Source organism: Ceraceosorus guamensis (genome assembly GCF_003144195.1).
Source record: "Ceraceosorus guamensis strain MCA 4658 unplaced genomic scaffold IE81scaffold_56, whole genome shotgun sequence".
Taxonomy (NCBI): domain Eukaryota; kingdom Fungi; phylum Basidiomycota; class Exobasidiomycetes; order Ceraceosorales; family Ceraceosoraceae; genus Ceraceosorus; species Ceraceosorus guamensis.
The window spans coordinates 102,682-122,973 of record NW_020290051.1 but is presented as its reverse complement, the minus strand read 5'-3'; the positions used below and the strand labels follow the sequence as shown (position 1 = coordinate 122,973).

Genomic DNA, 20,292 nt, shown 5'->3' with positions numbered 1-20,292 from the left:
GGCATCTGTGCAAGCTCCTGTCTCTTTCGCGCAACTCATCCGGATCCTTTCATCGATGCGATGCTCAGCACGCAACCGACTCATTGCGCCTGCCATGCCATGCGCGCGCGCAATAAGCAAGCAACTAGATCGATCGATCCGTCCAAAGAGCCGTGCGCGCGCCTTGTTGTTGCATGCCAGTCTGCTGAGTCCGAGTCCGAGTCCTTGAGTCGCAGTCAGTCAGTTCGATCGTGATTCTCCTCCTCGCGACTCCATCTCCGCGCGGCTTCAGGTGCGCTGCGCTGCGCTGCCAAGCTGCGCCTGCCCAATCCAATCCAAAAGGCTGCCCTGCCTATACAAGCGCGCGCGAATCCGAGACATGAGCCGTTGTTGGCGCACGCGCGGCAGCTACAGTATAGAGGAACCCCGGCTATACCTGCCCCCCGCCTCGCCACACCGCTCCAACCAAAACACCACTCCAAGTCCTCTGCCAAACGCGCGTGCGTCTGATTGCGGTGCATAGTAGCCTCTGCTCTGCTAAAGCTGGGCTTGCGCAGCCGCAACGCGATCTCCTGGGCCACAGGATCCGGAATGAGCTGTGGCCCGACAGCACCGGGCACTACAGCAGTGTGTCACGATTTCCGCGCGCGTCACTGATGCACCTTCTTTCCCCACCGCCGCGCGCGACACCTCCTCAAACTCTACCTTGCGTCAACATCATGGCGTTTATCGAAGGCTTGTTTGCTACCACGTGGCGAATTCTGAGCGTCGCTAACGCTGCAAACATGTTCAAGAGGAGGTTCACGCGATTGACATTGAATGATTCACATTCTCACAATCCGACGTCCGGATTTTTCGCGCAGCGCACCTCTTTTGCATCACTGAACCTCTTACAGCATCTCTCTGCAACTGACGAGCATGTCTTGACGACGACTTTTTGATTCTGAATTGGTCAATGAGCCATCTTTTGCTGCTAGATTTACCGAAAGTGCAACTGCGCGTAAGGAGGGTAGTGTACTCTGCTCGGGTTCGCTTACCGTCCGTGGCAGGCAAAAGCCTCCAAGTTTCTGATCATTCTTGCACCATTCGTGATTCAAGTTGCTGTAGCATTACCCTCACGAAAGTCAACAGCAGTAAGCGCACAGCTAGGGGAATGCAAATTAATTGCTGCGACTCATCAGGTGAAGAGGTGTGTTGCTCTATATCAGGAGAGTCCCTGCAGGAGGGCGGCGCATGATGGCTCGTATAGCTTGACGGGTCGCGCTCAACTTTCGTGGCTCGTCGTGCATCACGTGACCACTGTCCGTTCCGCACTTTTTTGTTTAGGCGGGACAGCCGCAATTTTGAATATTGGTGGACATCTTGATTCTCAAGCCTTCGCCGTGCGACCTAGGGCTATGAAAGCTCTCAACATCATTCCCATGAGAAGGACTCACATGACCGAGTGCAACCAAACAGGGGTTTCTAGAAGATCGCAGAAGCTCAAGAGTGATCGCAGACAGCTCAACGGTCACTCAGACGGCTCAAAACGCAAAAAACTAAGCTGGTGGCAGGCTCGACCCAAATTTGGAGAGCGACGTTTGCGCACCTCCCTCCCGTTCCGCAGCTCTGGTCGATCGCAAGTGGAGTCTTCAAAAGGGTTTGAAAAATTATTTTCTGGCGTCAAAAGGGATTCAAAATAGAGCAGGATTCGGTGCTGGCTCGCAACAAGGCTAGCAGTCTCGCGCAAACACCTTTCCTTCCATCACCTGCAAGGCCCTGTGCGTGCAATTCAGGACTACTTGTGGCTTGTGATCATGTCAGTCCACGCGCAAACCTGTCATAGCTGCTCTGACTCCAGACTGACGAAATTTTCACGGTGCTGTGGTGAATCTGGCCCTTGTGACGATCGATTCTCTCCACAGGGGCAAAACGAACAAGGATTCGCGTGACATCTGGTACAGACTTGCCAAGACCCAGGGGTACAGGGCGAGGAGCGCATACAAAGTGAGGGACGAGCGAGGGCGACTGCGCGCAAACCCTCCAAGCAAGAGTGATCAGCCTATTGACTCGCGAGACATTCCGCCGCATGTGCCTAGCTCATCCATCTAGATCAAGAATTTGGTTTCCTCTCCCGATCACCTCTGGACCTCCGCATCTTGGGCTCGAGCTCCGCAGCAAGCCAAACAGGCACAGCCCTACGAAGGGTCGTAGATCTGTGCGCAGCTCCTGGATCATGGTCTCAAGTCCTCGCACGTACCTTGCCAAAAGGTAGCAAGATAGTAGCTGTGGATCTGCAACCCATGGCCCCTTTGCCCGGCGTGGTGCAGATCTGCGGGGACATTACGTTGGAAAAGACGGCTCGAGCGGTAGGCATGGCTCTGCTAGGGGAAGATGATGATCGTTCATCCGCCGCAATGGAAGACCTATCGTCCGCTTCATCGCCCATATCGGAAGATCGATCACTCCAGAACGGCAGAAAAGGAGCCAAAGCGGATCTGATCATTTGTGATGGCGCGCCAGACGTGACGGGCCTACACGCGCTAGATGCATCGCTACAAGCCCAACTACTTACCAGCGCTCTCACAATCACCTTCAAGCTCCTCTCCCCCGGCGGCACATTCGTCGCCAAGGTCTTTGCCACACCACCTCAAAGGAGCTCAGCCACAGCTCCTTTTGCTGAAAAAGAAGGGACCACATTGGGCGGTAAAGACATGGTATTGCTCATGGCTCAACTTCGAACTAGGTTCGACAAAGTCGTGCTGGCCAAACCGCCCTCTAGTAGACCGGCTAGCGCGGAGCATTTCATCGTTGCGACTGGCTTCGATGCGGACAATGAAGAGCTGGACGCCTTTGTCAGCTATGGAGATCTGTCTGCCTGGAATGAAGCATCCTGAGAAGAGACTTGTACAGTAATCTATTGCGTCACGGGAGTCCGTTCGTAGTGTCAAGACCCGAAGCCTGAATGCGTGACACCGATTGTGAGAACTTGAGCGGGTTTGACCCGGCAAGCTTATGGTGAATCGTGCCCGTAAAGGTCTCAGTCCCCTTCGCCTTCGTTCACAAGCTCCCCACAAACAAAATACTTGTTCGAAAAATGCCTGGCGAACCACGATGATGAGGTGATCTGAGTCAGCACGGTCTCGCTCAGTGTTGCGCCAACGCAGTCAGCTCACTGAGCCCATTCTCGCATGTTGGTGCTGGTGCAGGAGGTGGATCGAGCTCCTTTCAGCAAGTGGGAGAGCCATGAAGGTGAGGGACTACCTACTTACACTTCTGCAGGCGTGAGGTCATCCAGCTTATCCAGTGGCTGATCGAGAGGAGTAAGCATTTCTGAAGCACGAGTAGCAGGACCGAAAACGAAGATAGGATCAGTCGGGAACGCGCACAAAATAAAGGGGCGAAGGGGGTAAGGCCTCCACTCACCTAGAGCAAAAGATTGCTTGGCCATTCCTCGCGATGCGTCGCGCCCAGCAAAGTTTCCGTATGGTCCGCCTTGATTGAGCAGACGGTTGGAGCGTCAGCAGTGTCAGTTGTTTGTTTGCCAGTCCCGCGTGCAAAGTCAACTAGGGATGTGTTTGGCCGCATGATGACCAGGACAGCGCTCCAGCCTGATTTTCACAGGCTCCGATGCGAACCAGAGTTTGTGCCCTCGCATTATGGTGCGCCACTCACCGGGCCCATAGAAGTTTGCGCCCTTTGTCACATCAAAGACTTGACCCTCGATAGCCAACAGGATCGTCTCTCCCTCTTCTCCATTGGCTCCTGTCCCATCATAAACTGCCAAAGTCCTAGGCGTGTACCTTCTCCAAAGACTGGCAGGAGCATGTTTGGAAGGCAAAGAATTATAGGATCCGTTGGAGTTTAGAGAGGTGTTCGAGGTGCTGGAAGTTTGCCGAGCTTGGGAGAGGGTAGGTGTGTAGTGGGAAAGAGGACGTGGAAGGAGAGGGTATAGAAGGTAGAGCAAGACGAGAAGGAGAAGAATGTTGAGCGGATTGGAAAAGCCTTGAAGGATGTGAATGGCCTGGCGTTGGAAAAGAGCGTGACATCGTCAATGGAGCGCTATAATCAGCTCTGCCTCGTCGCTTTTGCACTGTCCAATGTCTATGTATATTTGAACGATTGGGCTGTTCTTGCGAACTGTACTGCTTGCATGGTACAAAGCCAACCGGCCTACCTCCACATCTGTTCAGAGACTCACCCAGTCTATCCAGCTTGGTGACGCTTTCGCAGCAGCTCCTCCGAATAGGCCCATGATAGCAGCAAGTCGCCAGCACGCCGTAGCAGTCGATGTTGAAAGGTTTGGTGAGACAGACTTGTTGGCTTTGGGGAGGAGGTAGAAGGGAAGCTGAGCGTGCAGCGCAGTGTCTGTTCAATGCAGGCAGGTGCTACCTACCATCAGCAATCATGTATGCGGGATCAAACCCGCCATTACCTGAATTCGTGAAAGGCCTGTGCGGCGTGCCGCTAGCACTACGCAGCACGCGTGCTTTGGATTTTCTCGCGCGACAAATATTGATATGATTGACGTCCACGTGACCGAAATTTTCGGTCCCCAGATCAAATCTTGTGGATTAAGTCAAATCTTGAATGACGGAATCAGCAGAAGAATTCCATGTCGATATGAGGAGGTCACGATTGTACTCTACTACTACCACTAGTCCTACGACTACTACTGCTACCATTCCTTGTGACTTTTCTAGCCATACGTCTGTGATTCGTGATTCACATTCGCATTGCCCGCAACACTTGCGGTCCTCGATTCTACGCTCGCCTGCTGCAGCCGCAAGGATGGCGCGCAAGGGATCCAGGGGTAAAAGCAGCGCCAGCGCTTCGGCGTCGCTAGGCGGTGGCACAAGCGCCAGCGCAAGCGTGCCTCGATGGCAAACATCAGAAGATGTACCGATGGATGAGGTGGATGCCTTTCAAGCTTCGAGGGATCGCATTCTCCTCGACGACGAAGAAAGTGACGATGACGAGGTGGATTTGGGAGGTGGTAGAACCGTGCTCGATGTTGGTGCCGATGAGGAGGATGACGAGGATGAGGACGAGGAGGGGTACAAGGGTGAGGAGGAGGACGACGAAGAGGTGGTCATGGCCCGCAGTGGTGCTGTAAAGGGTGACAAAGCGCGACCTCAAAGCAACACGCACGCACAAAGAGAAGACTCGGACGCATCCTCAGAAGCGTCTCTACAGGAAGAGACCGGTTGGGGTCCTCACAAGGCAGCCTACTACGATATGTCTCGTCCCGACGCCGACGATTCGGACTCGGAATTGGATCCTGAAGAAGCCAGAGAGCTGCAGTTGAAAGAAGCAAAGAATTTGCAACTGAAAGCGAGGGCAAACCTACTGGATGAAGACTTTGGAGTTGGAGAGCAGGATTGGCAAAACTTCAAGGGGGCAGGTGGACTGTTGGGCATGAACAGAGCTGCCAGGGAAAAGAGGAGGCAGGAACTGGATGATAACGCGAGTCACTCCACCGAAAGGTGAGCTACACGACCCAGAATGTGATCCTCTCGCCACTCGAGCAGAAAGATTGTCGCATCGTTGCTTGTGCTCACCACCTCCCTCGATCCACCTGTGTCCGCAACGGAAGCGGCAGAACGCAAGCAAATACAACCGCAACTATGACAGTCGATACCCCCTTACCTACGGACAAGCATGCTCTGCACTTGCTTTTAGCCAAAGTGCAAAGGGAGACCCCGGAGACGATTGCTCTGATTGGAGACTATGCCGACTGCGTGGACCAATTAAGTGAAGTCCAGGCGGCAATGCACGCGTGAGTTTTGAGCTGGTGCGAGAGGCGTCCAGCCTTGTGCTGTAACTCGAGCTGATGGGAACCCGCTTTATGGGGGATGCTTCCTGCTTTCTTCGGGACACCAGAGCGGAGCAGCAATTGCCAAAGAAGGATCCTAGTCTGGCGCTCATGCACATCCATCATCGTGAGTGTTCAGCGCTGCTAGAATCATTTGATGTGTGGGAATGATCGCACTGACTGCATATCGTCACTCGCGGGATACTCGGTCCTTCCGCCACAAAAGAGACACTCTTGACGTACTTGACGACTTTAGCATTCTACTTCCAGCTGCGCTCCAGCACAGCGTACGCCTCGGGTTCAAGATCCACCAGCTTGACGTCGCATCCGATCATCCAACGTCTCGTCTCCCTAAAGAGGGGTCTAGCGACGCTTGAAGAAGCGGGAGCCAGCGCAGCTGCTTCAGAATCGGAGGAGGAGAGCGAGGGAGAGATGGAGCCTGCGGAGAGAGAATGGCTGGAGAAGATGATCAGCAAGGGCCAGGATGTTGGACGTGGCGTTCCGGGCGAGGATGAGGAGAGCTTGGGTGAACTTGACGAGGACGAATTGGAACAGCTGAAGAATGAGCAGGTTGAAGCCAAGAGTGGACGTGCCAATGGCGCGACGAAGCAGACGAAGAAAGAGGCGCCCGGCAAAAAGTCTAAAGCTGCCAAAGGCGCTGGCAGCAAAGGTGATCGGGGTGCCAAGGTCAATGGTAAAGAGCAAACGGCTGGTAGCAAGAAGAAGAAACCGGCTACTGCGCTTGCTTCATCCGAAAGCCCCTTGGCCGCTCTCGAGTCGCTTGCCTCTGCCGACGCTCATCTCTCTGAGGCTCTTGCAGCTGCCTCTTCCCAGGCCAAGTCCAGCTCCAAGAAACAAAGCTCAAGCAAAGCACGGTCAACTTCTGTCGACGATTTTGGAGATCCGTTGGAGTTGGACGCTGGCGATGCGGCAGACAAGGCCAGCAAAAGGAGAAGCTTGCAATTCCACACAGGACAGATTAGGTCCAAAGAGGCCAGAAGAGGAGAAGCTGCTCGGAAGGCGCTTGGTGGAGACGCGGACATACCATACAGGGACAGAGAGAGGAGCCGATTGGCAGTGGAAAAGGCTAATGCGGCCAGAGATGCCAAGCTTGCTGAGCAGGCCAGAGGCGGCAGAGGCACGCAGCTGGACGATGAAGATGGCTTTGGGGAAGAGGACCTGCGGGACTGGAAGGATGTGATGGGCGTGCAGCCGCAGGAACAGGATGGCGAAGATGACTATTACGATTTGATCGTCGGCGGCAAGAAGGAGGCCAAGAGGGTCCGGAGGGAGGGGTACGAAGCCGAGAGAGAAGAGCAGAGGTGAGTTCACCGCTTTTTTTACAAGCCGTTTCTTTTGCGCTTCTTTTCACTCGCACAGCTACGCTTACATGCCTGGCACTTTTCCCGGTTCGCAGAGCACTCGAGGCGGCCCTGGAAACGTCTTCGGGCGATGCTCATCGCTCCATCACTCGGCAAATCGAAAAGAATGCAGGCTTATCGGCTAAAAAGGGACCCAAGTCCATCCGGAATCCCAGAGTCAAGCAGAGAAAGAGGTTCGACAAGGCTAGCAAAAAGTTGGCCAGTCAGAGAGCCGTTTATAAGGGTCCAAAGGATAATCATTATCAAGGAGAAGCGAGCGGTATTTCCAATGCGATCAAGAGTCGGAGCTTTGGCTAGGAGAGCCTTGTGGACGCTCCAGTGCGCTATTGCTGCGAGCATGCATCACTCGTGCGCCTCTTTCAATCCATGCGACCCTCACGGGGCTTTGATCTCACACGCGCCCCGTGGCATACTGCTGATCGTCAATCGTCACGCGTCAAGCAGAGGCTTTTACAAATTGAGCGTCCTGTTTGAGCCTCTGAAGCACTCACGACTCGAGCTCTGCTCTTCATCTTCGAGTGACATTCCGTTGAACGCTTAACATTGTTTTGTAGTACAGGTGTGATCTGTTGGGGAAGAGTACATGCTTGAAAGGGCGATGGAAGTACAATGAAAGTGGACGTCTTGCGGGCAGCACGTCTCCGCGCACCCGAGTCTTGACTGTCCAGTCCGTATCAAGGGATCTCGCAAAGAGACACGAAAGGAGAGTCTGGTGCAGTAAGCTCTGCTGACGTGTGCTTTGAGCTACCCTGCGCCACGTGGATGGCAGGTCTTACCTGAAAGATCGGATCGACGTGCATGATTGAGCTGGAAGCAGAGGGTGTTTCACCTCAGAGGTCTGAGAGGTCGCCACCATCCATCGAAGTCCTTGGGCGGTATCAGATCCGCATCGACCTGGGACTGGCGATCGCTCGCATCTCGAGGCTTGAGCCAGCGTGGTGCAAACGCCTCCTCATTTGATACTACGTAGGCTCGCGAAGAGGTGCTCAAGTGATGATCGTGGGCGGGAGTGAAGCACAAGGACTGCGAATGCTCGTGCGATGATGCTGCGAACGCTGGAGATTCCGAGTCCATGCGGAGCCTGTGCTCGTCCTGCTCTTCGAGGGGCGATATGTCCTCGAGCAGAAGAGCCTCGTCTCGTTCCACGATCCACCTCGAGCAGCTGGCGCAGGCGCAATCTGCTATTGGGTCATGAGCCGCATCAGGGGATGCGTCGTGCTCCGGCAGTGACATGGAAGGTGAGCTAGATCTGCTGACGTGTTGGCTCGGGTACTGATCTACGTCCTCCTGGTCGAAATGGACATTGTGATCGCGATCGCGCAACATCGATGTGAAAGGCAAATGCAGTTGTTCAATCTCCTCGTCTTCGGGACGATACGAGCTATGCTCAGAAGGTGTCTGCCTAGATTCGACGTCGTGAACCCGGGGTAGCAGGGGAGGCAAAGGGAGCGGCGATGTTTGCACAGCCACGTCTACACCCTCCATAAAGAAGGACACGTCACTGAGCTGATGATCTTGCAAGTCCGAGACAGGAGGCATCCTCGCTGCGTCGCGGGTTTCCAATTGTTCCCTTTCGCAAGCAAGCAGCAGCCTGTCGAGCGAGCTTACCGAGCCTTCGTCTGCAGATCCAGGCTGGGCATTCCTGCCCTCCACAAACAAAGGTGGAGGTTGAAGCGATCGAGCCAGGTCCTCGAGCCCACCGAGCCCTTGTCCATCGATGTTGTCTAGGGGCCGAAGTAGCGGCCTAGCTTGAATTCGCTGTCCGTTTGCAGGGTCTGCGGTAGCATTGCGCAGCTCGTGATGCAGGTCAAGCCGCGAATGAGCGGCTCTCCAGGCGTTTTTCGGTCCAAGAGCAAAAGGTCCAAACGCAAGAGGTGCATTGTGCTGGGAGATCGAAGCGTGCTCTGGCGAAGGAGGAATGAAGGGCGGCGGCAGCACCTCCTCGCCGGGCTGAAGATGGCGCAAAGGTGCTGCCGGCGAGGAAGGCCTGTCTTCCGAGTGGTGACTGTTGCTGTGAAGCTCCCCATTCTCAAACGAAGCAGTGCGGCGTAATGGCACCTTATCGATTGTCACTGGCGGGACTTTGCAACATGCGGGTGCATCCTCACTCTCTTTCTCACTGCTCTCTCCAGACTCGCCGACGTAAGGTGCTTTGTCCATGCCTGCCCCGACTACCGATCTGGACGCTCGGCTGTACGTCTTGAATCGGCGCGACCCGCTTTCGCGTAGCATTTCTTGCTGTTTGAGTACGAAAAGAGCTTGTCGAGCTTCTTCTTCGTCATTCTTTAAGCGCATCGGATAGCTTTGGGCGCTTTTTTCTGGCCTTGATGCGTCACCTTTGGCCTTCCGTTGAGCAGTTACGCCCTCCTGGTCCTCACTGTGGTCTGAAATGCTGTCAGACTTGGCGCGCGTGTGAATCCGCTGCTTTCTGAGGGCCAAAGAGTACGCCGAGTGCTGCTGCGAGTCAGCAGTGAGCTCCGACTCTTCCGAAAGCAGGTCGTCCGCCTTTCGCATCTGCTGGTCCTGTCTGCTGTCCTCGGCCTCCGATGTTGCGCAGCCAGGGGACGACAGTTGTCTCGCATGCGTATGCTTCCCGGGCGCAGCCTGCGACTTTCGCATCTCTCTTTGTTGAGACCTTTCAGCCCTGTCGTTTATGAGGTCGATTTGCCGTGCTCGACGATTGCCCGCCAGAAAGTGAGACTCGACGAAGCAGAGATCCGTCGGAGCGCTTCGTGAGCCCCTTGCTCTGCGACTGGCTTTGGGTGGACCGGAGCTTACACCGTGATTAAAGAGGCCGAGGCGAGGCTCAACCACCCTTGTCTGAGAGGTAAAGGTGTCAAAGCAGCATCAGCATCTATGATTTGTGCTTGTGAAAGACTAGACCGCTCACAGTCAGACGCCTGTTTGTTCGGCGCGCTGAGGGCAAAGCAGATATCGCAGCAGCATCTGATTTGCGCTTCTTTTGCGATCTGCTTGGCCTGCATTTGTCGTGTGTGATAGACCCACGCTTTTGACCAGCTTGGCCCAACCTCTGCTCTTGCTCTGACGAAGAAGGCGTGTCCTGACTTGTATGGTGTGCGTTTTCGTTTCGACGTCGACGCTGATCCTTGTGAGCTCGACGAAGGCGGGTGGCGTGCGGCACAGATCGGTCTATCACTTGCACGGATTTTGGCTTGCGAACCCGCTCGTCTTTGTCGCTGTCTTCTGGCACGACTCCGTGGCGAGCGAGCTTTCGTTCATGCCTCGAGCTTTTGCGCGCTGCGAGACCTGGACCGGAAGGTCAGAGTGGATGGGCACGGGATGAGTTGGAACCAGCCATCGTGTGTCGCAGATGCATTTTTTTTTTAACTCACGAGAGTCAACGTGCGATTCATCAGCCCAGTAGGAAGATGGCAGATGAGCAAGATGCTGCGCAGCTACTTTCCCGGAAGGCAGAGCGGAGATACGCTTCCTCCTCGAGCGGCCTTCATTGGCCAAATTTTGCCCGACTTCCCTCGCTGTTGAGTCTCCTCCTGCTTCCGCAGCAGGCTTGAGCCGCTGCCCAGCGTTGGAGGCGATACCCTCTGGGTGCAAAGAGCGCTTAGGCTCGCCGTCGTGCTGCGTCGCCTTTGCCATTCTCGATACGAAGGGCTTGATTCTTTCGCGCTGCTTTGAACCCTTGTCGACCGTGGCGGGCACGTTACCGGCCTGACTTTCGACCAGTGCAGGGCGCATGGCACTTTCCGGCGCCGGCGTTCCGGTGAACCGATCGTGTACATTGCGAGCTTCTCGTTGCTGTGCAGAGCCGGCATTGGGATCGAAGGAGGAGTTGACCAAAGGGGAGAGGCGCAGGTCGGCGGGTGCGGGTGTCCATCTCTCTTGAGCTACAGCGACAACGTAGGCTCGCGTGTCGCCTGCACTGCCCTTTGGAACTTGAGCAAGCGCTGCGGCGGTCAGAGATGTCGTCATGTTGGCGCTGCTGCTACGACCGACTTTCTACGCGAAAGATCTGTCGACGCCATCGCATTCTGCTACGTCCTGCTCGGCTTGCTCGGCCTCCGTAGGCTCGGACGCTGGCGCTGATCCTTGCCGGACGTGTGTAGACTTCAGACTGAAGTTTGAGTGATTCCTCGTCTCAAGCTCCGGCCAAGGTTGAATGTTCCGCAGCTGTGGCGGTCGTGAGGCGGCACAAGGAGCTGCAATTGAATCTGGTCTTCACTCGTGAGTGCTACAATTGAATCAAGGATCTGAATCATTGAATGTGTACAAGCTGGGCGATGGTGTAATGTGAATTTGATAACATCAATCCGTGGAGCGAGTCCTGGAGGCTTGGCGCACTCAAACTCAATAAGTGTGTGACTGATGAGGCTTTGCATGCCTGCATATACATGTATATGTATGTCCGCTGGACAACGGAGGAGGCGCGCACTCTTGAATACTATTCACTGATTCAGCTTTGACATTCAAGATTCTTGATTCATGCCATTTCTGAGTTCTCTTGTTTTGTTCAAATTGGTGCTCTCCGAGGTCCTCCAGACAAGCATGCAGCGATGCTCGTGACTCGTGACTTGACTCCGTGCAGACTCAACTCTGACTCCAGGGGCTCAAGGACTTCGACCCATCCAAATCCTGATCACGTGGTTCAATTTCGCATGAAACCGGCGCACCCTTGACAAAGGGTCTATGCTGTAGCTCGGCATGATGCTTCACCACCTCATCGTTCCATGCATGACCTACGCGTTTGGGCCTCGATCACGGATCATGAAGAAAGGACGAGGATCAAATGATGTCAAGAAACAAATGACTTTGACAATAAGCGATTCATGTATAGCGATCGAAGCAGCGGCCCGCCGGGCTTATCAGGTCCACGGAGACGCGGATGCAACGAGAAGGCGGCGAAAAGGGGCCCGAGCCATGAAGCATCAGATCGATGCTGGCTGCGCGAGGGCGCCATGCTTGTCGTCTGTCGCACCTTGCTACGCGCTCAACTGAGCAGTCGACCACGAGTCAAGAGTGACTGTCCTCACATCAAGCTAGAGTCGATCGTGCCATGGATGTGAGCAGTCACGAGTGAGTCAGGTTGATCGGTTACTGCATGCTGTGACTGCTGGTCAGCTGCTGCCTTGCTGGGAGCCCGGGCCTGGATCCGTACTTCTATGGGAGGGCGGCAAAAGTGCGGGCCCTCAGCAGCCAACAGGTAAGGTCACCGCTACGGCGTACGTACTGCACAGTAAACGAGATGCGTGGCTGCTCACACTGCATGGTACAAGCAAGAGCTCAATTCAAGATTAAAGAGTCACGAGTGCCGGGCCGCCTCTTGGTGCTGTCTTGTCGCACACGTATTCTCGTCTGATGAGTCCAGTCTGGGTGGCATCAGGCTCAGTCACTCAGTCTTCCTCGTGGCTGGACAGACTTCACGATTCGTGACTGCGCTGCTGCTCAACAGCAAAGCGCAGGTTTAAAAGACATGCCTCTCCGCCTCGCTCGCTACCCGTGCGACTTCCATCTATACGAGCGAAGGATCGTGAAAGGTCTGCTCGCTTTGTTGCTCTTTCCTGTCCAGGCTTCAAGCCACACCAAGCTGTTCTCCCTTTTGCCCGAAGCCGCATCGAGAGCCAGTCGCGTTCCTCGGTCCTTCCCTCACCTGTAAGCCGTCGGCCCCTTATGTATGCTCCCTTCCTACCACAGCAGGTCAAGCGTAGTGCAAAGGTAAGGCGAGGTGTCAGTCAAGAGGTGAGATTCGTGTTCCAGCACATCCCGTTGCCATCAGACCTGTTCTCTAGTCGACACGTCATAGGTATTGCACCGCCCTCTCATCCACTATGGCAAAGAAGAAAAAGTCAAGCACGATCCCTTCCATGATGGACCCCGCTGCTATTTCAACAGCGGCAGCAGCGGCCAATGGACTTTCTACGGAAGCCAGCTTGCACAAGTTGTGGGAGTTTGTCGTACGTCAAGCGGAATCTCTCCACGAGATGGGTCAGCATTTGCAGAATGAAAGTCGACAGCCGGCCTCCTCGAGCTCCCAAGCCGCTTCCGGACCCACGATGAGCTCGACCAACCCCTCATCTTCTGGCGATGTTCGAGACTTTGAAGTCACCATCAACAGCATCCTGTCTCGATGCACCAGTCTAGAACAGCGCACGTCTAGTCTAGATCAGACCAGCTTCGAACTTCCTAAGCGACTGAGAATCCTCGAGGAAACGATAAACAGCTTGCAACGTACGAACACCGAGAATACGCAAGAGATCATCGAGCTTAGGCAAAAGCTTGCTGACGCTCATAAGATCAACACCGATACACGAGAAAAGGTTCAAAAGCTGATGGTGCTCGAGCTCCGACACCGAGCGCAAGCCAGCGTCAGGCGCCCGACTGATGGTGCTCCATCGGCTATGCACCAGGCTGCGTCGACCTCTTCCGTCACCGTGCCGCAACCATCACTCCTCAACCCGGCCCCGCCGGCCGACGAGGGTCAGAGCAAGGCAGACGAGGCGAGAGCATCGCCCTCCTCCGCCCCTGCTACTCACGCAGCTCAGCAGCCAAGTGCTTCAACCAGCGAAGGACCCGTCCAAATTCTTTCACGCGCATCGCAGACAGTGGCAGCTCCAAGCCTTTCTTCATTCACACCGTCTGCTCCTTGTGCTTCGGGACACACGAAGACAGCCCCCACGAGCCCTTCTGCGGCACCGCACTTGAGCTCGAGCGACTCTAGCAACATTGAAGCTATGACTGGTCAATCTGCCGGACAGTGGTCCATTCCTTCAGCAATGCGGGTCCCTGTCGTCGGTAGCACCGTAAATTCCTGTCCTCACACCGGTGCTACGCAATCTGCAGCACCCGGCAACGGTGCGCAGGCCAGTGGTGTGCAGGATTCTCAGCAGGTCGCTGACTCATCTGGGAATTCTAGGCGCGCTTTAACCTCCTCAAATCGCTTAGACACGTCTTCAAATTCGATCCCATCCCAACGACGGCCAGCTACCAGCTCTTTGTACACCTCTGTATCCAAGTCCCAGGGTACTCATTCGGCCCACTCTGGCGTGGGAGTCCAAGGACACAACAGCGCGACGTCCACAGCGGAATTGCCTCTGCCATCGGCTATGCCTCCTCGTTCCATCGAGGCGGCTGTAAGGGAGCCCCAGACTCTGTTGTCTCCTCCATCAGTGCGCTCTGCGGCTTCCACCTCCACCGCAGTCTCGAACTCGCACACTGTTCCATCGTGTACCGTCCCAGCCCCGACTCCACCAGCAACCTCCGCCTCTGTTGCGCCATCAGCACCACTCCCCGCTCCTGTTCGTCCGACGCAGTACGCTCGCGTCAAGCCGGAGCCCCTGGATGTCGATGAAGAGGAGATCACCTTTGTTTCTGCAACCAATTCCACCAAGAAAGGGCGAGCAGCGCAAGCTGCTCTACGGGTGAAGCCGGAAGTGCATGCGCAGGTCCCTCCGACGAACAGGACTACTCACGGGCCCCCGAATCAGTGTGCTGTCTCGTCGATGTCAACTTCGGCAGCGATACTTCACGATGAGCTTGGAGCTTTGTGTCCAGCAAGCCACGTCAACGTCTCGCAGCAAGACAGTGCTTCAGCTGCTCACCGTGTCCCGCAGCCGGTGTCGGTGGCTGGTGCCTCATCACCCACATCTCTGGTCAGTCAACCGTCTGGGGCGCCAGGAGGCCAGCAATCGCCAGTAGACCAAGCGTCGGCTAGGGCTGCTATGCCAACCCTCCCGCAAGCTGCTCCTCTGGCAGCTCCGCAAGAGCAACGAGCCCTTGCCAGCAGACTCGGTATCGTGTCATTCGACGACTCTGCCTTCGTTGCGCCCTCTGCTTCTCCTTCTGGCACGAGGACGACGCAGGTCAATACCGGACAAGGCGTGCAAGGTGAAGCTTCGGCCATTTCAGCAGTCGCCAAAGGGAAAGAGCGCATTCCACTCGCTAAAAACAGAGAATCGGACCGTCTTGCGAATGTCAGCAGTGCTACCTCAGCACAAAACGCGCTCAGGCCCAAGACACCCACCGGCCCCAGCCCTTCAGTGACTCCATGCGCAATCAGAGCTAGATCCGACGTCCAAATCAGCACGCTGCCACCCTCTGCTCAAGCATCGGCTAGACTAGCCAAGAGGAATCCCGGCGTTCTCTGGGCAAATGCGTTGATTCGTGGCAGCATTTGGCGCGTCGGCTTCGATCCCAAGATGTCGACCGAAGGTCGCATTGGACACCGAGCTGCTTGCGCCATAGACACAGGTCTGCCTTCCGACCTACCCAGAGGCTCTCGGGGCGTGACGCTCACCTTGAAATTCGCCGACTTCGAAAGGCTGGACACGCTCCGCGGTGCATCGACTGCCGCGCTCAAAGTGAACTTCATTGTAGATTTGAATATGGATCCTCAACTCATCTTGCTGGGCTTCAGACACAAGCAGAGGCTCATCATCGCGAACGGTGGTAAGCTTTTCAATCTGCAGACCGCGCAAAATATCACGGTACCATTTGCAGACCCGTACGCCGGAGTGCCTATCCTCGAGGGTGACATGCAGCCCCCAAAAATGGCCCCTGCCACCGGCGAACATCTGCATCAAGACTCGTTGGGTGGCCTCAACAACACGTCAAATCCGTCTTGGAGTTCGCGCAATGCTTCGGTGCACTCTTCTACGCGCGATCTTGACGCACAGCTAGACCGCTACAATGGAGCTAGGGGTCGCGGTCATCAAGAGGATCATGTGGAGCGCCCGGAGCCTTGGTCTCCTTCCTCGCATCGTCCTGGACGGATTAATGACTTACCGATCGCCCCGAGCGCCCAAGCTTACGCGATGCCTTCGGCAAGTCAGACGCGTAGATCCCGTCAACCAGAGCAGATGCGGCTCAGTGTGCTCGGCACAGGCGACCCTGGCAGCTATCATCCCGTTCAAGGCCTTGCGCCGCCATCTAGCACATTTGCACAGGATGCCGCGGACGAATACCAGATCGGCATCGCCTTTGGCCCAACAGATGACCAGCTACAAAGTCCCGGCAACACCGAAGCCTCCGAAAGCAACACCGTCAGCTCGCGCGGAGCAATCGATGAGAGGCAAAGCAAAGCCGCTGCTTCCAGTCGACCTCGCACATCTTCCCCTGTCATCAACAAGAGAGCAGCTGCCGCTGGCCCGCTATCTGGTCGCATCTTTGACGCGCCGCTTCCTACTTTGGAAGGTCGAATGGCGCATAGCACCTCGCGCTGGGATCAGCAGGAACCTTCCAAACGTCGCAAAGTCACGAATGAATGAGCCGAGCGTCTACAGAACCGCTAGACGTCCAGAAGCGTCCAAGCGAAAAGGTATCCGGACGTGTACTTGACTGAGATTGTCTGACTTACTTCTGCGCAGGCGTCACCTCTCTTTGTGTAATTCCCACACCGTCCGGCATCGCCGCTTTAGGCTACAAGTACAAGGCGTAATCACATTGTCGAGAAACCGTTTTGGATGATTCGCTGAGCGACAAGCGTAAATCCAAAAAGACTGAGTGACCTGGGCCTGACTACGCCGAATTTTGCGGTTCAGGAGCCTCTCTTCGAGGACAGGAGACTGCTTCCATTAGGCTTTCCTCGTGCTGCTGATTCGCCAGCCAGCTTTTGACGCGCTGACCGAACAGCTTTCAAGCGATCTAGGCGCGCGCGAAGTGCTGTCACTCTGTTGTTGGGAGGAGAGGGGCGGATCAACGACGAAAGAAGAGGTGAGCGAAGAGGGAGAGGAGGGATACGTGTCGAGCCTGCGGCTGATTGAACAGTGAGCTTGACCTCGGACCCCTTGCGATGGACAACCTTGGGGCATTGTTCTCTGCTACTCGAGCCAGTATACTTGCGGCCATCTCTAAGGGCAGCACAGACGTCTCTTCGCCGCCTGTACATTTGCACGAGCCAACAAGACATCTGCGGAACGTAATGTGACTCACCTCTCGTCGGCTTCATCCTGCAGCCTCTGTTCCTCCTCCATTCTTGCGTAAATCTCCTCTTTTGCCTCCTTGTCCAGCCTTTCCCTTTTCTCGTCCTCCGTCTCCACCGCACCGGCCTCTTCAATTTCTTCAGGCTGCTGCGCTTGCTCGCTCTGCGAGGGCACGGATCCATTCTGGCTGCGAAGGACAGGAGCTACTTCGATGGTCGAGTCGACGTACTTCGCCACTCCACTTTCGGAGGTGGAGGGAGCATTGAGCACTTCCGCCTGAAATCTGGCCCATTCGCCGTCCTCCTCCATACGATGTTCGTCATGCGAGCTGTGTGTTGTTCTTTGCCTTTTGCTCTCTGATGCATCGGACCTCCCTGCAATTCCCAAAAGCGAAGATTCGGGCTCCAACTCCTCTGCTGTTCGCTTCCTGTCCGTCTCTATGCCAGCAGCCGCATCATGAACAAGCTCACTTCGAGCCTCATTGGCCGCTCTCTGCTCTTCAGCCTCTCTTAGCTCAGCTTTCACCCTCGTCACGTTTCCTCTGTGACTCTTGCTGGATGCGTGAGAGGACCAAAGCGCTTCGTGCTTGATACTGGCATCGCAAGCTTTGCATCGCAATGCGCGATTTCTGCCTACATACACCGCGTAAGGATCCGAGATGCCCGACACCGAGCTGCTGGCAGAAGATTTCTCGGAAGCAGAGGCAGCATGGACGTTGGTGGATCCAGAGGGTGCGGCCGAGGAGCTGCTCTGCGCAGAAGCTGCTGCTGCCGCCGCTCGTGCTCGCAGAAGCGCTCGTGCGTCGGGTGCCATCCTAACCACCAGAAGAAGGTAGGCGCGCCCTTGAGAGCCAGGCTGTCGGGTGATCGAGTTTGGGACGAGTGAAAATAGCGCGTCCGGGAGTGGTAAGCGCAGATCGAAGCGCTTCGGACCCTGCTTTGCGATGATCGATGTCCGACTTGAAGACAGCTGTGACTGGCAAATCGTGACTGACACGCGTATTGCTCACGAGCAGCGGGGCAAGCGGATGAGTGGTCACCGAACACCCAACGGTAGACTGCACGAGCAAGCGAGTCGTGGATGAGAAGATGCGGCTGATGTTGGGTGAAGGACAGGGAGCCAAACGATGAAATGGGCCACCTACACCCATAACTCGTGACTTGTGTACGTTGGCGAATCAAGAGCAGTCAGGAGGAGTACGGTGAGTCCCTGACCTGCAGGTGCAAGCGTCCAAATCCTGCGTCACGTGCGTGCTATTCGCCCCCTTCGATCTCGCCGCGCGAGCGCGAGGGCCGCTTCATGGCGGGCGCGAGTTGAGAAATCTCGTTCGTGCTCTGCCAAAACTCACCAGACTTTTGTGCGCACACGCATACACTCGTGCCTCGCAACGCAAGACTCATCACTCAAGACTGCCACTTGCGACTGAGAAGCGACCCATTCTCAATCACCTTCGCGCAGGCCTACCTGCATCCTCACGATCTTGCGCAAAGTCTGGCTTTCTTCTGTCGAGCAGTACCAGCAGCGTCTCCTTGAGCGGTCTGACCGTCCTTTTCGCCAATACGCCTACACGGCCTTTCGCCAGTCGGTGAGTGTACAACAGACAGCCTTTTGAGGACATCCTCGGACAGACTTGCGTTGCACTTGCTGAGTTCTGACCCCATTTTCCAAAGAGGCAAGACAACTCTCGCGAAGGTTTCGCAGCTCACAATGATAGCTCGAGGTCGCGCTGCCGTGCTCTTATTGGCTCGTCGATGCGCCTGCGGTTCGACTTCAGCCCAGTCCTCCCAGCTCTCGAGCGTCGCATCTGCCAAGCCTACCACGGCCCACCTCTCTCGCTTCTTCTCACAATTATCGCTTACTAGGCCTGCACATAACGAGACCCTTCCAAGCGCGCGACCAAGCGGCAGCAAGCCTCAACTTTCGCAGCTTAGGTGTAATTCTTCTGAGGCTGGAAGTCGAGAACAAGGGTCTGTAGAGCAGAGCGACGAGGATACTTCGACTGCCCAATCCGATGCGCTCGCTCAGCAGCAAGGCGCAATAGACGAAGAGGTGTCAGCGACGACAGGTTCCGGGGGCGCAACCGCTCGGCCCATTGCTATGCCAGGTGCTTCTACATTCTCCGATGGGCAAGGATCATCCGACGATGTCTCGTCATCGCAAGAAAGCTCAACACCTGCCTACTCTTCGCCATTCTTGTCTCCGGAGCAAATCTCTCAACAGCGAGCTGCAGCTGCGACACCTCGACATTACTCGATGCCCGGAACGTCTGAGCACGCCTCATCTGCCACACCTACTCGCATTCGACAACCCTTCCCTCTGTGGGTGGTGACGACAGGGCACGGCAACACCAAATTGACCCTGACTCGTCCAAACGGATCGCCCCTGACCTGGACATCGGGCGGCTCTGCCGGATTCAAGAAATCCCAGAGGAGCGGCTACGAAGCGGGGTACAGAGCGAGCACAAAGATGTTTGCCTTGATCGGAAAGAACAGGAACAAGTGGGCAGTGGATAGCGTTGAGATCGTGTTCAAGGGAATATCGGGAACGGGCAGAGACGCTTTCAGTAGAGCGTTGTTGAGTCAGGAAGGTGCGATGGTCAGACGACTGGCCAAGAGCGTGAGGGACGCTACACCACTCAAGATCGGAGGAGTGAGGCCCAAAAAGCAAAGAAGTGAGTGAAAATCGTCGCGCTCTGTCGTGGAAGCGCAGCGCTGTGCTAGGCATGAGCACGCACATGTCTTGCGCATGCATACAAGCCACTTGGTCCGCTTGAACAAGAGGGGTGGAGTTTTGGTATCTCGCTACGAATACAGCGTACAAAGTGCATACTGTGTACGATTCTTCACTGACTCTTCGCTTGCCCCTTCTGCGCGCCTTGACAGACTATTAAGCGCCATGACCTCCGTCGGAAATGTGCACTAGATCGGAATGTCATGCTGCAATGGGCTGCTGATGGCCTTGATAAACCTCGAGCGAGCTCCGGTCGCGTGCTCGTGGCTGACGCGGACCCAGCTTTTCGACAACGCTGTCTGGGCTCGGCGCGCGCTGCTGTCAATCCAAATCGTGCGCACATAGCTCCTGCCTTGTACCACCGGATTTAGACAGGGGGTGTGTGCCTTGAACATCCACAATCAGCACCCCTCGGCTTGAAGCGCAACGCCACGTTTCGAAGAAGAATTCATTGTCTGATGCGAATTTCAGTGGTGAATCTGGTGTGTGCCGCCTTTGATTCATGATTCTTCTAGCC

General features: G+C 55.6%; 8 protein-coding genes across 8 annotated transcripts; 5 read left to right on the top strand and 3 right to left on the bottom strand.

The window, feature by feature from the left end:
- The first annotated feature begins 341 nt into the window (after window positions 1-341).
- Window positions 342-1,131, top strand: IE81DRAFT_325217 (hypothetical protein). Its single transcript, XM_025514446.1, has one exon. The coding sequence runs from the start codon at window positions 699-701 to the stop codon at window positions 918-920; it is 222 nt and encodes a 73-aa protein (XP_025367991.1). The 5' UTR covers window positions 342-698; the 3' UTR covers window positions 921-1,131.
- A 247-nt stretch (window positions 1,132-1,378) lies between these two features.
- On the top strand, window positions 1,379-2,896 carry IE81DRAFT_342493 (ribosomal RNA methyltransferase). The gene is made up of 3 exons (XM_025515700.1): window positions 1,379-1,777; window positions 1,884-1,965; window positions 2,058-2,896. Coding segments are annotated over exons 1-3 (882 nt in total). The 5' UTR covers window positions 1,379-1,775; the 3' UTR covers window positions 2,856-2,896.
- Window positions 2,897-2,998: 102 nt separating this feature from the next.
- Window positions 2,999-4,342, bottom strand: IE81DRAFT_316121 (cytochrome b5; the record flags this gene model as incomplete). Its single annotated transcript, XM_025512556.1, has 5 exons — window positions 4,160-4,342; window positions 3,634-3,982; window positions 3,385-3,453; window positions 3,231-3,291; window positions 2,999-3,104 (listed from the first exon to the last, which is right to left on the bottom strand). Exons 1-5 carry the CDS (start codon window positions 4,211-4,213, stop codon window positions 2,999-3,001), a joined length of 639 nt encoding a protein of 212 aa, XP_025367989.1. The 5' UTR covers window positions 4,214-4,342.
- A 248-nt stretch (window positions 4,343-4,590) lies between these two features.
- Window positions 4,591-7,555, top strand: IE81DRAFT_304629 (hypothetical protein). Its single transcript, XM_025512305.1, has 5 exons — window positions 4,591-5,444; window positions 5,555-5,737; window positions 5,842-5,900; window positions 6,000-7,095; window positions 7,191-7,555. Exons 1-5 carry the CDS (start codon window positions 4,750-4,752, stop codon window positions 7,450-7,452), a joined length of 2,295 nt encoding a protein of 764 aa, XP_025367988.1. The 5' UTR covers window positions 4,591-4,749; the 3' UTR covers window positions 7,453-7,555.
- A 106-nt stretch (window positions 7,556-7,661) lies between these two features.
- On the bottom strand, window positions 7,662-11,432 carry IE81DRAFT_325214 (hypothetical protein). Its single transcript, XM_025514445.1, has 3 exons — window positions 10,509-11,432; window positions 10,046-10,422; window positions 7,662-9,975 (listed from the first exon to the last, which is right to left on the bottom strand). Exons 1-3 carry the CDS (start codon window positions 11,101-11,103, stop codon window positions 7,981-7,983), a joined length of 2,967 nt encoding a protein of 988 aa, XP_025367987.1. The 5' UTR covers window positions 11,104-11,432; the 3' UTR covers window positions 7,662-7,980.
- Window positions 11,433-12,653: 1,221 nt separating this feature from the next.
- Window positions 12,654-16,391, top strand: IE81DRAFT_342490 (hypothetical protein; the record flags this gene model as incomplete). The annotated part of the gene is made up of 1 exon (XM_025515699.1): window positions 12,654-16,391. Exon 1 carries the CDS (start codon window positions 12,957-12,959, stop codon window positions 16,389-16,391), a length of 3,435 nt encoding a protein of 1,144 aa, XP_025367986.1. The 5' UTR covers window positions 12,654-12,956.
- On the bottom strand, window positions 16,352-18,217 carry IE81DRAFT_316117 (hypothetical protein). Its single transcript, XM_025512555.1, has 2 exons — window positions 17,056-18,217; window positions 16,352-16,793 (listed from the first exon to the last, which is right to left on the bottom strand). The coding sequence occupies exons 1-2, from the start codon at window positions 17,856-17,858 to the stop codon at window positions 16,661-16,663; spliced, it is 936 nt and encodes a 311-aa protein (XP_025367985.1). The 5' UTR covers window positions 17,859-18,217; the 3' UTR covers window positions 16,352-16,660.
- A 305-nt stretch (window positions 18,218-18,522) lies between these two features.
- IE81DRAFT_325210 (translational machinery component) lies at window positions 18,523-20,237 on the top strand. Its single transcript, XM_025514444.1, has 3 exons — window positions 18,523-18,630; window positions 18,716-19,716; window positions 19,928-20,237. The coding sequence occupies exons 2-3, from the start codon at window positions 18,753-18,755 to the stop codon at window positions 19,933-19,935; spliced, it is 972 nt and encodes a 323-aa protein (XP_025367984.1). The 5' UTR covers window positions 18,523-18,630; window positions 18,716-18,752; the 3' UTR covers window positions 19,936-20,237.
- The last annotated feature ends 55 nt before the right edge of the window (window positions 20,238-20,292 follow it).